Source organism: Monomorium pharaonis, chromosome 5 (genome assembly GCF_013373865.1).
Source record: "Monomorium pharaonis isolate MP-MQ-018 chromosome 5, ASM1337386v2, whole genome shotgun sequence".
In the NCBI taxonomy this organism is placed as follows: domain Eukaryota; kingdom Metazoa; phylum Arthropoda; class Insecta; order Hymenoptera; family Formicidae; genus Monomorium; species Monomorium pharaonis.
Window position 1 is genome coordinate 13,247,901 of NC_050471.1, and position 16,346 is coordinate 13,264,246.

Here is a 16,346-nt window from a genome sequence, read left to right on the forward strand (position 1 = left end):
ATATACATTTAACATTGTATGCTGTACATACATATCAAATACATTAATAGATATACACTTTATATACCATAATGTATATTCGAATCATGTATGTGAGATGTATATACATTTAACATTGTACGCTGTATATACATATCAAATACATTAATGGATATGCACTTTATATACCATAATGTATATTCGAATCATGTATGTAAGATGTATATACATTTAACATTGTGCGCTGTACATACATATCAAATACATTAATGGATATACACTTTATATACTATAATGTATATTCGAATCATGTATGTGAAATGTATATACATTTAACATTGTGCGCTGTATATACATATCAAATACATTAATGGATATACACTTTATATACTATAATGTATATTCGAATCATGTATGTGAGATGTATATACATTTAACATTGTGCGCTGTATATACATATCAAATACATTAATGGATATACACTTTATATACCATAATGTATATTCGAATCATGTATGTGAGATGTATATACGTTTAACATACAAGATATTTTTTTCACAATATGGAAAAAAATGCATATACATAGAATATCCGATGTTATATGGGTTGTTTTATCCATATAATACTCAAGAATGGCATCGTCATTTAACAAAATGAAATAATAATAAACGAATAACTCGGGGACAGTATATTAAATATCGCATGGCTATTCGTGATGAATTTAATGTTTTTTTATTAGGACGTCGTCTATTTCAACAGTAGCTTGTAGATAGTCATGTAAAAATTGAAAAGGATAGAACAGATTATTGCAAAGCTCATCAAAAGGAATTGCGCACTGAAACATATCAAGGATTAAGAGATTATATGCAAACTATGGCGAATAATTTAAATGGACGTATTGGGAAAATGGTTATACTTTTATCCACTCGTGGATAAAAGTCGGTGGCACTGTGCTGAGAGCAAAGTGGAGCGAGAGCAAAGAGCGGCAAATAAAGCACGAGACAGATAATCGTGCCATTTAAACAGCGGTGCTCATCCCGCCCTCCTCCGAATGCCAGGTAGCGCGCGAACGCCGCGCCAAGGGGGATAAACCTTTCATTCGCCTCGTAATCCGACTCGAGCGCGAATTACGACCGTGTCGTTTCGTAAGTCGAGTGGATGGTAGTACGCCATTTTATGAGGAATAAAAGAAAACCCTAATGTACCAATAATTAGACATTCCACGTACGCGGTGTGAAGCCGAAATTCGAATATCGCATTGCGTTAATTTGCGATTAATCAATTTTCCAGGTTTTCTTTTCAATTATAATTACAATAATAACTTTATTGGATCACCACGAAATATGTTACAAAATTATCAATGGCAATTGTTGATTTTGGAAAACCAGATCTTTTTATTACAATGACTTGCAATCCAAAATGGCGTGAAATCGAAGAAAATCTTTTGCATGGTCAACAAGTTTTAGATAGACCTGACATTTGTGCACGTGTATTTAACATTAAAAAAGATTATTTAATTGATTTGATTGTAAAACAAAAATTTTTTTGTGAAATAGCAGCTTTTGTATATGTCATTGAATTTTAAAAACGCGGTTTGCTACATGTCCACATGTTGATTACTTTAAAACACAATTTCAAAATAACAATTCCACAGATTGTTGACAAATATATCTTTGCTGAAATTCCTGATCCTTATGAAAATGTACTTTACATGACATAGTTATGAGACACGTAATTCATAGACCTTGTGGCGATTGGTGTTTGATAGATGGAAAATGTTCGAAACATTATCCAAAATCCTATTGCGAAGAAACCAGAATGGATGAAGATGCTTATCCCTATTATCGTCGACGAAACAACGGTAGAAGTTTTGAACGCCCTGGTGGATATATAGTTGATAATCGTTATGTAGTTCCATATTGCCCTATCTTATCGATTATATTTAATTGTCATATTAATGTTGAAGTTGTTTCAAGTATCAAATCGGTTAAATATCTGTATAAATATATTTATAAAGGACATAATACTGCTGCTATTACAATTAAACCAGTAACAGAAAATATAATTATAGATCATGATGAAATACGTGATTTTATAGAAGCTCGTTATGTTGGACCTGTAGAAGCGAGCTGGCGTATTCTTGAAAAAAAATTACAAGATAAAAGTCATACTATAATGCGTTTACTTGTCCATCTTCTTAATGAACAAAATATTATAATTGAAAATGGATTCGATGAAGATACAATAACTTCTGCTTTAGATTAAGCTACTATGTTAATAGATTATTTTGCATTGAATTCTCGTGATGAAGAAACTGTAACGAACCCGTCCACCGGCTTCCATCGTCCGCGCACGGCCCGACCGAACACCGCTATATGGGCACCGGCCCGTCATAAAGAGCTACACGTCGTTGAGATGAAAAGCATCTCCGACGATCCGCGCACCCTTCCCGCTGCTCGCTCGATCAGCGGAGGGGATCGAGTGCGGAGGGACCCGAGCGTTCTCGGAACCTTACGAACCTCCACCCGGACGGGTATAAAAGGCCGTCCCGGTGGAGGAATAAGTCACTTCTCGACCGACCGTATTCCGGCAATCTTTTCCGCCCGATACGACGAGAAGCCCTGCGATCAAGAGACAGAGTGGAGAGTCTCCGCTTTCGTCAAGTGCTCTTGGCCACTCATCTCCTTATCCTGAGCTCATCAGTTGAGAGTAGAGTGTTCTCCGCCTTCGCCGAGGCAGTCTCGGCCGCAGCTCACACTATCCCAGCACACGGCCCGGATACACGAGATCGAGAGTTCTCCGTCTCTTCCGAGCATTCTCGGGACCGATGCCGTTCCTAAACACCCGTCTATCCAGCATCACCGACGCGAGACGGGAAATCTTACACCGCGCGGACCAGCGATCACCCAAACACCGCGTGAACACGGCTTAGTGCCCACCGCGTCGCGCGCTCCCGCACCCAAGAACTCAAGCTCGGCACAGCGGGATACCACCCGACCTCGCGCCGCGTACCCCGCCGGCTTCATCGAACGCCGCACGCGGGACAACGAAAACAGCTGACGCCGAAACGTCACGCAATCCTGTACATAGTATTGTAAATACACCTGTATATATTAGAATATAATTGTAATAGTCAAAGATACCACCGGTTACGATTCATTGCCTCAGGACTCTTCCTATCCTAGATCCCGGCGAGCTACGTCCGTGGAGGAAAACGGTCGTTACAAAAGAAAACAATATTTGTATATTGAAATTCCATGCCATTATACTTTTAAAAAAGAAAATATTAACAATAGAAATGTATCGCGTTGGAGCAAACGCAAGAGTCATTATAATTGTACAGAACGAATGTATTCCATTAGTCTAACACAAACTGAATTATATCATTTACGACTATTATTACTCATCGTAAAGGAAGCTACGAGTTTTGAGAATTTAAGAACTGTACATGGAGAAATTTGTCAATCGTTTTCAGCAGCATGTTTGGCTTTAGGTTTGATTGAAGATGATGATGAATGGAAATGAAGCTGTTGGATGGATGATGCCAAGACAACTTCGTAGATTATTTGTACGTATATTATTACATTGTCAACCGTTGCATCTCGAAGAGCTTTGGGAAAGTTTTAAAGTAGCAATGTCTGAAGATTATATTCGACATTTTGGAATGATACAAGGACAAAAGAAAGCATATGCGCAAATCAATGCCATGCTGTGTGCTGAAGGCAAAAGTCTTGCTGATTTTCTACAAATGGAACAATTGCAAGAAAATAACGAAGAAGATGATTTTATGACACTTGAACAAGTTATGGAAATTGGTACCAGACAATATAATCAATTAAATAAAAAGCAAAAAGAAATAATAGATTTAATATTAAACAAATTAGACAATAATAGTCATAACAATAATTGTTTTTATATTGATGGTCCAGGTGGTTCAGGTAAAACGTTTATATACACAACTATTTATTATTTAGCCAAAATTCAAAATAAACATGTATGTACGATAGCTTTTACGGGCATTGCAGCGACGTTACTGCCTGCAGGAAAAACAGTTCATAAGAATTTGGATTGTTAGTTCCATTATTTGCGGATTCATCATCCAGCATTAAAATACAATCAAAAGAAGCTCAATATTTAAAAGAAACAAATATTTATATTTGAGATGAAGCGCCAATGGCACCCAGATATGCTTTAAAGATTATAGATCGAACGTTGCGTGACATTATGAATAACGACTTACCTTTTGAAGGAAAAATTATCGTACTGGGTAGTGATTTCAGGCAACTTCTTTCTATTAAGATACATAGTATCCGATGTGAAATCGTGAATCTTTCTATAAAGTTTAGTTATACTTGGAAAAATTTTGTAAGTTTTTCTTTAACGGAAAATATGCAAGTTCTTCCAAAGGAAACTGATTTTGCAAAGTTTTTATTAGATATGGGAGATGGCTTATTAAATGATTCAAATGATAATATACAACTTCCAGATTGTTGTATTGCAACCATTAATGCTGATATTGTAGAGGATATATATGGTGATCTAATACAAAATAAAGAATTTAATAAAATGGCTAAGTGCGCGATACTTTCTGCAAGAAATATTAAATGCTGCTGATGTAGATGAAATTAATAAACGAGTTGTCGAATTATTAGATATATCTGAAGAACGAATTTATACAAGTATAGATAGTACTGAAAATTGTGGTGATAACGGTGACATTGGAAAAGATTTATTACCAGAATATTTAAATACTTTGTCTCCGTCATCTCTTCCTCCTTACGAATTGCGTTTAAGACCGAATTGTGTCATTATTTTGATTAGAAATCTTAGTAATCAATGAAGGTCTTTGCAACGTCACTAGATTAATGATTATAGAACTTGCAGATCATTTATTAAAATGCAAAATCTTAACAGGTGATAAAGTAGGATATCGTTTTCTTAAATCGTATAACGTTGTATTGCGAAAATGTCTATCCTTTTACTTTTAAAAGAAGACAGTTTCCGATAAAATTAGCTTCTGCTATGACAATTAATAAATCACAGGGTCAGACATTTTATAGAGTAGGAATAGATCTTCGCAAAGAAGTTTTTAATCATGGACAACTTTATGTTACTTTTTCACGAGTTAGATCTTGGGAAGCATTAAAAGTTTATCTTGGTAGTCAGAAAAATAATAAACAAGTTAAAAACTATGTATATAAAGAAATATATGTGTAATTTCTCTTTCTTTAAATTTTTACACATTTATTATAGTCTTTGATATAATTATTATATGTGCGTATATCATTAAAAATGTAGTGTAAGAGAATAAATGGCGCGCGCGAAGCGCGCGCTTTGTATTGTTCTAGTTATGCATAAGATCCAAGATGCATATACAGTGTCAGAAACGAAAATCGCTCCAAGTCCATACGATGACAAAAAATACCTCATAACCGATTCGGTTGAAACGTTACCGTGGGGACATTATCGAATACCGTTATAATATATTTATATTTATATTTCATGAGTATTTTACATTATTTTTAAAATATATTAAAATAAGAATGTATTACGGATGATGGAAGAATAATAATAAACCTCACATAATATAAAATTAATATAAAATGTATTTAATATAAAACATATTTTATCTTTATATGGTTACGTAGTACTTTTATGTGAATATAATAAAATCAATTTTATATAGAATAAATAACAGTGTCTTTATGTGTCTTTATGTATCCATAAATTGTATGTTCGATCAAATCCCAACCACTTGACATAAACTTCATCTCCTTTTCTGCGTAATATTTTTTCAACAAGATACACATCATGATTGGCAACATGTTGCAGGTCATATTCGTAGAATGCTTCAGCAATAGATTTTCCACAGGAATCTTCCAGTAGATATGTCACAGGATTGGTACGCTGTATTTTAATAATTTTAGATATCTCCGTAGTCCAATTTGGTGTATAGACCTTCTCAAAAACAGTTTTGAATTTTCTGACGCGTACCGAATCACCTACTTTAAATCACGCGGGTGCCGCAATTTTTACGTGACTATACACTGTGGTTAAGAGTTTTTTTTTAGAGATTGCATGCTTAACATTAATGGGTCGCATGCCGATAGTTCAATGCTTTCGTGCGCTGTACTCTGACACGAGACGTGGTAGCAGAACGATCTATTTATCATTTCCATTGAGTGTAAATTGTTTCCACATAACGTTCTTTAATGTGCGGTTAAAACGTTTGACAATTGATGCTTTCATTATAGAATACGTAGAATAATGATTGATATTATGTTTTTTTAATAGTTTCTGCACGTTTGCGTTATAAAATACCTTTCCTTCGTCTGTTTGCAAATTTTTCGGACATTTTCCATCTTTCCGAATTATCTTTGCAATCGCAATAGCAACTTCGCTACCACTCTCCCAGCGAGAAACGATAATGAATTCGACATCAATTCGACGTCGAATCGACATCGAAATGATGATTTCGATGTCGAATCAATGTCGATTCGATGTACTATTTCTCACTGGGCTTGGTCTTGAGCGGAACGGCCGATGCATGTTTGCTGAACACGTCGATAACAGTGAATATGTAGTTATAACCTCAATTAAATCGCGTGTAAGGACGCATCTCAACCACATCCGCCTGCTATAGGTCATCGTATCCATGAACTATGACATAGTTGGTTCTCAACAAAATATGCACCGTACTTTTGTGCACTTCTGTCCAGGGTACACTTACTTACGGAATGAGTGTGGGAGAGAGGGGCCGAAGGCTCCACTTGTACCCCCCCCGTGTGTGTGTGTGTGTGTGTGGCCACGATTACGGTGTAGAAATGTACGGTGTACATTATTTTGTGTTTATTTGAAATGTGTCCATTTGCACTGTATCCGAGTAAAGGCCACTCGAGAATTCTCCCGTGTTCGAGAGATTAGATTCCGAGCAATCGCCTATTCGTCGCGCGCGTGAATTGTGGTCGCCGCTCGACCGAGCGTTAAGAGCCTGTAATTATTTGAGTCGTTAAATATACTTGTTATTCCTGTTTGTTTAATTAATATTGTTAAATACGACTAAAATGTAGTTTTTATAACAATACAAAAAACATTCACGACTAATAACCATGTTATAACTTCTAAACAGTATATAAAGAAGCAGTTTAAACGGTTATTCCCAAACATTGAACACAAAGTATGTACAAAATATCGTGAATCCCATGACTCCACATGGGACTCTAGTCCATAATCACCTTCTCTCCCCTATTGTTAAATACTTTTGTAAAAAAATCAATTTTAAGTTTTTCTTAATATTTATAAATAAAAAGTGATTTGTTAAATTGTAACATTTTATTACCTGTAGGGATAGTTAATTGCAAGTTGCAGCTTGATTCTTGTCTTATACTGCTTACTGATTTTGGCGAAATCAATTAGATATTCATTCAATTTGTTTTCAATGTGCTGAACATCAAGATATTCGAAAGGACCATCTAACCAAATTTTGCGATCTCTTTGCCACTGATAGCCTCGATAAATGAGAATGTAAAACGGTAAAATGAGTTCTTTCAATTCCTTGATACGGGGATACAAAGTTAATGGAAATTGAAACAACGTTTCTTCAGCATTAATCCATTTCGCTTTCTGCTCCATACGTTCCAATTGTCGTACCATTTTTCGCATATCCTCTATATATTCTTTTATACGCTTGGCGTCATCCATAGCGTTCATTATAATTAATCTGTAAATTAATAATGAACAAATATTATTACACAAGTACATTCATTTTATTACATACATAAATATCTTTTTATAAAAAAGATAAAATTACAAAATAAAATTAACTTTATAAAATTCTCAATTATCAAGAAAGTTGAGCAAGTTAGTGAAGGATCCCTGTCAAGCTAGCCCTCCCCCCCATGTAAAAATAAAAAATCAATAACGCAAAATTATGAACTATTTATTAGCTCTTACATGCCACAAATAAAAATTTTTGAGCTTATTATTCTGAGTAGGAATTTAACATTTTTTGTGGGAGGGGGGCTGAGTCGATGTTGGTTTTTTTTTTATTTTTGCATGGTGGGAGAGCCAGCTCGACAGGGGTATAACGCGTTACAATTTTTACAGCACATATTTTGTAGACAATATTATTCCTTAGATTTATGTCGATTATATTCTGCACGTCAATAAACATGTTTAATTTGTTGAGGCAACGAAAACCAACCATGAACAAATTTTTATTAACAAAAAAGAAGGCGGTTTCAGATATTTGCTTAATATAAGGTAGTACGAAATATTTTTTCTTTATGTGTTGACTTTTAGTTGTACCCTGATTAGTTTAGGAGTCTGTGAGTTTTACTTGATTATTGAAATGTTTCTTAAGTCTGTTATTAATTTCATGAAAAATAAGATCCAATGGATAACCGTTGTCTAGTAATATAATGATGCAAATTTCGTGGTTTTTTTTGACAAAAAGATGGATCCGACAACAAAACTGCTCTATCTATTAAGCTATAGATCGTTCCTATTTTGTGGCAGTAAGGATGATGCGAGAAAAACGACAATCTTCCTAAAAACGTATCTTTATGGAACCAATTAATTATAATCTTGTTGTCCTCCACTCTCAACAAAAGATTTAAAAAACTGAGACAAGGATCTTTTTCAAGTTCTAAAGTGAACTGAAGTCTACAATAGAAGCTGTTAAACATGTTGACAATTTCAGTGGTTTGTGTCAGCGGTACAGATAATCGAATATCATCTACATATCGATAATAAATCGGAATTTCAATTTTTAATGCTTTTAACCTGCTTTTGTCCTGCAACATTAAATCATAATAAGTGACAGAAATAAGGCCATCGGAGTTCCAAATGTTTGCTTATATATTTTATTATTAAACGTAAAAAAGGTCGAAAGAATGAAATTAATGTATAGAATTGTCTAACGGAATGGGGATAGTAGCATGCTTTTACGACGTTTATTCGGTAAATATACTTCGCTGAACTAAGTTTTGAAACATTTAGATGTAAGTTTTCCTGATTTTGAAGCTTGGATGTAAATATTAACTGGAGTAAATATGAAAGAGTTTCTTTTAAAATTATGTACAGTGGTGAAAGCGTCTGCTTGCCGAAATAATCGGCATTATAGTTTAACTATGTCGCAGAAGATATTAATTGAACCGTTGCTTCAACTATTTTTGCACCTAATTACGTTAATGTTTGTCCAGAATGTATTTCAAGGTTGAAGCCACTCTCATCTGCATTATAAACTTCTTTAACTCCGATGGTTGAGATGTTAGATCTTACGTTTGAAACAAACGATTCTGCAATATCTTGTAGATTATTAATATTTTCAAGCATAAATCGCGTTCTGAATGTTGTTATTTTGTGGGAAACAATTCCATGCACATTCTTGAATTTCCAAATCCAATATTTACTTAAATTTCCTTAAATTCAGATAGATCTATTTGGCTTTTTGCTTCCAAAGCCCATGATCTTAAATTCGTGTCATGAACAATAGATCTTTTTTTCACGAGCTTCTTCGAATTTTTGCAGTACGTATTCCGTAATAAATACAACTTTATCTGCATTTGTTCCACCTTTCTTTATACTCGCTTCCTACCTGTATAGTTGATGTATGGATTTAACCTTACGAAAACGGTTTCGTACAGTAGTTAAAGGTCGACTTGCTTTCTTTCCGGTTTTCCAAAACTCCACAGCTTTTCTCTTATAATTAAAATTGACCTTCCCACCTTCATCATCAACAATGCATTCTTCAGGTTCAAAACTGTCTTCTTCTTTTTCTGCAGGCATAATATATTCTTGTGGTTCACAACTTGTGGTTCATGCGGTTCTGATAAATCATCAAAATCAAATACATAATCATGTTTAAATAATGATACCGATCGTACGTCTTGACATTTTTCTAGAATATCGCGAATTTCATTATGCACTTCAATTTCAAACGATGTTATAGGTGTCTGTGTTATACTTGCAATTTAAAACGTAGTCGCACATGTTTATTACGTTTGCGACATTTAACGGCGTTATTTTGAAAAGAATTATATGAAGATTATATGAATCACAAAGTCTTGGAAGAGGTTTAGTAGCGCACAGTACAATTGGAGACGTTGCAATTGCCCACTGTGCTATTAGACACGAAACATTGCGTACCGTTCAATTGGACACCGGTCGATTGGACACCGTTCGATTGGACATCGTTCTATTGGACACAGTTCGATTGGACGCTGTTCGATTGCGGACCGTTCAATTGCGCACCGTGCAGTTGCACACCGTTCAATTGCACACCGTTCAGTTGCACACCGTTCCAAAGTCTTCACTAAAATAATTGATTGCCGCCGTAAGTAAAACCGAAAATAATATTTTCTCGAGCATATTTGTATGAATAAAAAGACGCAATTACATATTATTTTATTTTTTTGCAATAGTAGTTTAATTTATCACTTATAAAACATTAATCTTATCTTATTTTTCGTATAATAAATAAATAAAGTAATATATACAATTCTATTTTGATGTTAAATGATGCAAAATCACATGTTGCGCCGATAATCTTGTCGACTTTTTTAATTGATATAAAGCGGATGTGTCCTATTTTTGCAATAATATTTGTTAAATAATTTTAAACGGCACAATAAATAAGATATTAGATAAAACTTTATTTTTATATTAAATGACGCAAAATCACATGTTGCGCCAATAATTTTATCAACCTTTTCTATTTATATATAAAATGAATCCGATTTATATGTGTCTAATAGTTTCTAACGGATAAACAAAAATTATTCCTAATGGACACATTTCTAATAAAAAAAAGATAACGCGAGTGTGAGAGAAAGAACGCTGGATCCCTTTATCAAGGAACCAGAAAAGGTATTTTCTTTTAAAATTAAAATTATTGTTAACAAATTTTAATTTAATTGTTTTAAAAGATGAAACTACTAACTGACAACGAGGAAAGGACGAAGGAGTGGTAAATGGAAAACTGCAGACCCATCGATGGAGTATGACCCATCGATTGCCCGGAGACATATTATATAAAATACTCTTGAGGAGTATTTGTGTAAAAATTCTGGAAATATGTTGGACAGAAATTATATATCCTTGGCACCGCCAGTGTATGAGGTGTCGCCCAGGAAGATTTTCAAGTGACCTTAAGAATATTGAATCTCACGCTTTCTGGAGTTATTTAACTGAAGACGAAGGATTCGAGACTGGTAGAATGCTTTTTATGCAACAAAGAAATCACGTGGTTGCGACCGACCAAAGATTGTCGAGTTTATGTGGAAGAATTTATTTCATCAAAAGATAAAATTGTTGAGGAGATAGAGGATTTGAAAAGCATCGAAATATTTGGACCGATTCGTAGTTATGAGTAGACTAGTGTTAGTGCAATAAAAAAATAAATTTTTAATTATAAGTTTTTTGTTGTTGATTAAATACACTTTTAACATAAAATAAACATGTTACTACCTTATAACATCTATGGCTATTCTATTCACAGCTCATCTTATTTAAAATACATAACTCTATTTTGTTCGAATATGGCAATATATGTATATAGGGTGTTACAAAAGCATCGAATTTGCTTAGCACCATGCGATAGAAAATGAAAATGTAAGAAGAAATGTCTAATACTATTTTTCGATGCGGTAAATACACTTCTCGCAAAAATTAAAGGAACAAAAAAATTTTCTAAATTTTTTGCCAATTTTCAACAGGCTGTATTTTAGTGAAAAATGGTCGTACAGGAAATAAAAAAACATAGCTTTTGAAGCTTGAAGACTCTAGTTTTAGAATTTTTTGGTTAAAAATTTTTCTGAGCACCGGTAGCCATGCAATTCTTGGATAAAGCACGAAGAAAAAATTTTCAAAATTTTTTACATTTTTTTTTCGCTCTACGGGCATGAAAAAAATTTTTCGAGCCAAACCAATGCATAGGTCGCATAGCCTGTTCATTCAGCTTCAATTTGCTTTTTTCGGAAGTCAGATACGACTATTTGTCTTCGAGATATCGAATTTTGAATGCAAAAGGACCCTTTTTCACTCAACTGCCGATATCTCTGAAACTACTGGTCGCCTAGCGAGCTGACGAGCGGTTTCGTTTTCTGCAGAAAATTTCCTACAAAAATCTGTCATGGTTGATTGAAAAAAAAATTTTGTCCTACCTCAAACGGTAACGTGAAAAAAGAGCAAAAAAATGCCATTTTCCCCTTTTTTGGTAAATCGACTGTGTCTTCGACAAGTCCAAGTCATATCCAAAAATTTTTTGGAAATTTTCGAAATTTTTGAAAAAATTTTTTTGGATTTTTTTTTGTTACTCAATCTTCAAAAAACTCAAAATTGAGTAAAAAGTAAAAAAAAATGAAATTATTGAATTTTAAAAAGATTAAGTCAAATTTAAGGAACAAAGTCTTGTTCCCTTAATTTTTTCAAAATTTCAATCAATCGGTCCGGGGAAACCGCTGAACCGATCGATCTAAAAATTTAGGGGGGTCTTTGGGGTACATTAGACTGTAAAATTTTCTTCTAACCTAAGCTTTTGCCCCAATATTGTCGAAGACACAGTCGATTTACCAAAAAAGGGGAAAATGGCATTTTTTTGCTCTTTTTTCACGTTACCGTTTCAGGTGGGACAAAATTTTTTTTTCAATCAACCATGACAGATTTTTGTAGGAAATTTTCTGCAGAAAACGAAACCGCTCGTCAGCTCGCTAGGCGACCAGTAGTTTCAGAGATATCGGCAGTTGAGTGAAAAAGGGTCCTTTTGCATTCAAAATTCGATATCTCGAAGACAAATAGTCGTATCTGACTTCCGAAAAAAGCAAATTGAAGCTGAATGAACAGGCTATGCGACCTATGCATTGGTTTAGCTCGAAAAATTGTTTTCATGCCCGTAGAGCGAAAAAAAGATGTAAAAAATTTTGAAAATTTTTTCTTCGTGCTTTATCCAAGAATTGCATGGCTACCGGTGCTCAGAAAAATTTTTAACCAAAAAATTCTAAAACTAGAGTCTTCAAGCTTCAAAAGCTATGTTTTTTTATTTCCTGTATGACCATTTTTCACTAAAATACAGCCTGTTGAAAATTGGCAAAAAATTTAGAAAATTTTTTTGTTCCTTTAATTTTTGCGAGAAGTGTAGTACATAAAGCCATAAAAAAACGATGGATAGATATCTCCAATGTAAAACTTATCCTATGTAAAATTTGATCTTTCTCAATTTTTACATGCGATAGACCTCGTCTTGAGCAACACAAGTTTCAGTTTTGATGGGGTGTTTCACGAGCAGATTGTCGGCAGTCTCATGGAGTCACCACTGTCTCCGATATTAGCGGACATAGTACTGGACGATCTCGAAACAGAATGTTTAAGCAAACTCAACTTTAATGTATCACTGTATGTCAGATATGTGGATGATATTTTTACTATTTTACCAAGAGAATACATAGATCAGGTTCTTGACATTTTTATTAACTATCACCGAGACTAAAATTTACATGTGAACGAGAATCATCTGGTTCGATTTGTTTTTTAAATATGACTATTATAAAAGATAATAATAAGTTAATCACAAATTGGTTTAATAAACCGACGTTCTGCGGACGTTATGTAAATTTCTATTCTAGTCATCCTGCAAAGTACAAAACTAATATTATTATCAGTTTAGTCGATCACGCGATACTGTTGTCCGACGATAGATTTTATGAAGCGAATATTAAAAAAGTCAAAAACATCCTATTGAACAATTGCTTCCCCTCGGACTTAATACGCCGTCATGTCAAAAATAGACTAAAATTTTTAAAACAGCGGAAGAATAATTTGCCTAACGTTTCGAGAACAAAATTTGACTTTAAAAAATGCATAGTACTATCATATGTCAAGGGCAGTAGTGAAAATGTCAGCCACTTTTTAAATAAGTTCGGTTTATATTTAAACAGTATTCTGTATATATAGTTCCAAAAAGCTCAACGAAATAATCAGACGCGGAAAATACAAAATCGAACTTAAAGAAAACAAACGTAGTGTATCGCATTAAATGTAAAAATTATTCGGCGTCTTACATTGGACAAACTAAACGTCATTTAGGAAAACGCATTAATGAACATATGAACAACATTAAAAAACATGAAAGTAGTCAGTCCGTTGTAAGCCTACATCAATGTTCCAAAGATCATGACTTTAATTGGTCGACATCTACATTACTACATAACGAAAAACATACTCAGAAAAGAGAAATCGCTGAAATGTTTCTCATAAAAAAAAACGACTGATACTTTAAATTTGCAAAAAGACACTGAAAACTTAAATCCGATTTACAACAGAGTCATTAGACACACATGAATGTTTGTCTTTGCTTGCGCCTTGATATTTTTGTTTTTGTCTACCAATTCAGTCTGACGGTTACTGCTCACCAGTAAAGACTTATATTATCAACTTTAATAATCATGTTATTATCTCTATAATTTAAACACGCAGTGGTTTCATTAACTGTAGTATTATTAATTGACACGAATGTTTAATATAAAAACACGTAAGTTTTTTGGTCGTTTTTCTTTATTATTATATGTTTAATTTAATTATAATTCTGTACTAAAAAAGTTTTTATACAATATTCTTTTATACAATTCACAGCTGTAATCATGATTCGCTGACACGACTCACAAATTTATGTGTGATTGTATTACTTGATAAGGGCCCAAAACTGGGGTCGAAACGTTGTATCTGTAATTATCTAATAAAATTTGCCAGTTGTGTCAACTTAAAGAAGAAATTAGTCTCACTTTTTAAAAAAGGTAAAAAAAAGCGCCAAGTGTTTCGTTTTTTCTTTAAGCAAAAAAATTATTGGATAGTTCAACCTAAGTAATATAAGAAAAAAAACAAATTTAAGATAAAACTTTTAATCAAATTCAACCTAAGTGCTATATACTTTTAGATAATTCAACCTAAGTATTATATACTAAGTGTGTCAAATTCAACCTAAGTAATATATACTAAGTGTGTCAAATTTAACCTAAATAATATATATTCCTGAAATTTTATACTCACACACACAAATTAACTTCTCTACAAAAATAGTGATATCTAAATATTTTACGCCAATTATAAGAACAAATATTTTTATAGAAACTAAATCATTATTACTATTCTTTAGCCAGTTTTTATAATACAAAACAATTTTTTAGATTTGACACTATAAAATGAAAGTATTACGTTTTTTTTCTCTACAAAAATAATGATATATATACACTACTCAAAAAAATTATGGCATCACTAAATTTCGGCCAAAAATTGGCAAAATTTGAAAAAGTATAACTTAGCGAAAAATCATCATAGGATCATGAACTTTTTTCCAAATTAAAGCCTGAAATCTCTACTTTAAGAAACTATTGTTCAATTTTAGATATAATGCATCCCTACCACTGTAAACCCTAAAAATTTGAGAACATGTTTGACATATTGAAAATTGCAAAGTTTGGCGGACTGCACGGATTTCCTAGAATTTTTCTCGCGGTTTCCACTTGCAGGGAAATAAAGTTTGAACTTTTCCCTACAATTAAAAAAAAAAAAAGTTTCTGCAATTTTTTTTCCGCGAAGTTACGGCGTTTCAAAGATACCAGTGCATTTTTGATCTACCGTCAGCATTAGCATTATCCGATGTACACCACGGGGAGGTTGCTGATCGTGCATTTTGCACATCGTGTGTGTGTGTGTGTGTGTGTGTGTGTGTGCGTGCGCGCGTGTGTACCTGTGTGTGTGGTGTGTGGGTCAGCAGAGATAAAGACCCCATGGTTCGTCACTCCCACGGTATTTAACAACTCCAAACCCTCTTTGCTCTATGTGTGTGTGTGTATGTGTGTGCGCGCGCGCGCGCGCGTGTGTGTGTGTGTGTGTGATGTGTGGGTCAGCAGAGATAAGGACCCCATGGTTCGTCACTTCCACGGTATTTAACGACTCCAAACCCTCTCTGCTGTGTGTGTGTGTGTGTGTGTGTGTGTGCGCGCGCGCGCGCGTGTATGTGGTGTGTGGGTCAGCAGAGATAAGGACCCCATGGTTCGTCACTCCCACGGTATTTAACGACTCCAAACCCTCTCTGCTGTGTGTGTGTGTGTGTGTGTGTGTGTGTGTGTGTGCGTGCGCGCGCGCACGTGTGTGTGTGGTGTGTGTGTGCGTGCGCGCGCGCATGTACATGTGTATTGGTGTATGTATTGTAGCACTAAAAAGAAATTTAGAAACTCGTATTACCTCCTCTTCGTGCGATCACTTCTCGCAGCTGCGTGCGCATGTTTATGCATGCTATAATTTCCTCTTGAGGAATTTCATTCCAAATTCTGATTAGAGCTTCTGATAAATTTTGAAGATTAGTTGGTGGT

The 16,346-nt window shown here is 34.2% G+C and overlaps 1 protein-coding gene across 2 annotated transcripts in view; it reads right to left on the reverse strand.

Annotated features, from left to right (window-relative positions):
• Positions 1 to 8,043, reverse strand: part of LOC105832420 (dynein heavy chain 12, axonemal-like) — a 111,367-nt gene extending 103,324 nt beyond the window's left edge. Inside the window, exon 1 of one of the 2 annotated variants that reach the window (XM_036287042.1) lies at positions 7,319 to 8,040. In XM_036287042.1, the coding sequence (XP_036142935.1) occupies positions 7,319 to 7,740 (422 nt within the window). In that variant the 5' untranslated portion in view covers positions 7,741 to 8,040. Of the gene's footprint in view, positions 1 to 7,318 lie in introns of both variants that reach the window. The other variant, XM_036287043.1, reaches the window with a different exon arrangement.
• Positions 8,044 to 16,346: the final 8,303 nt, after the last annotated feature.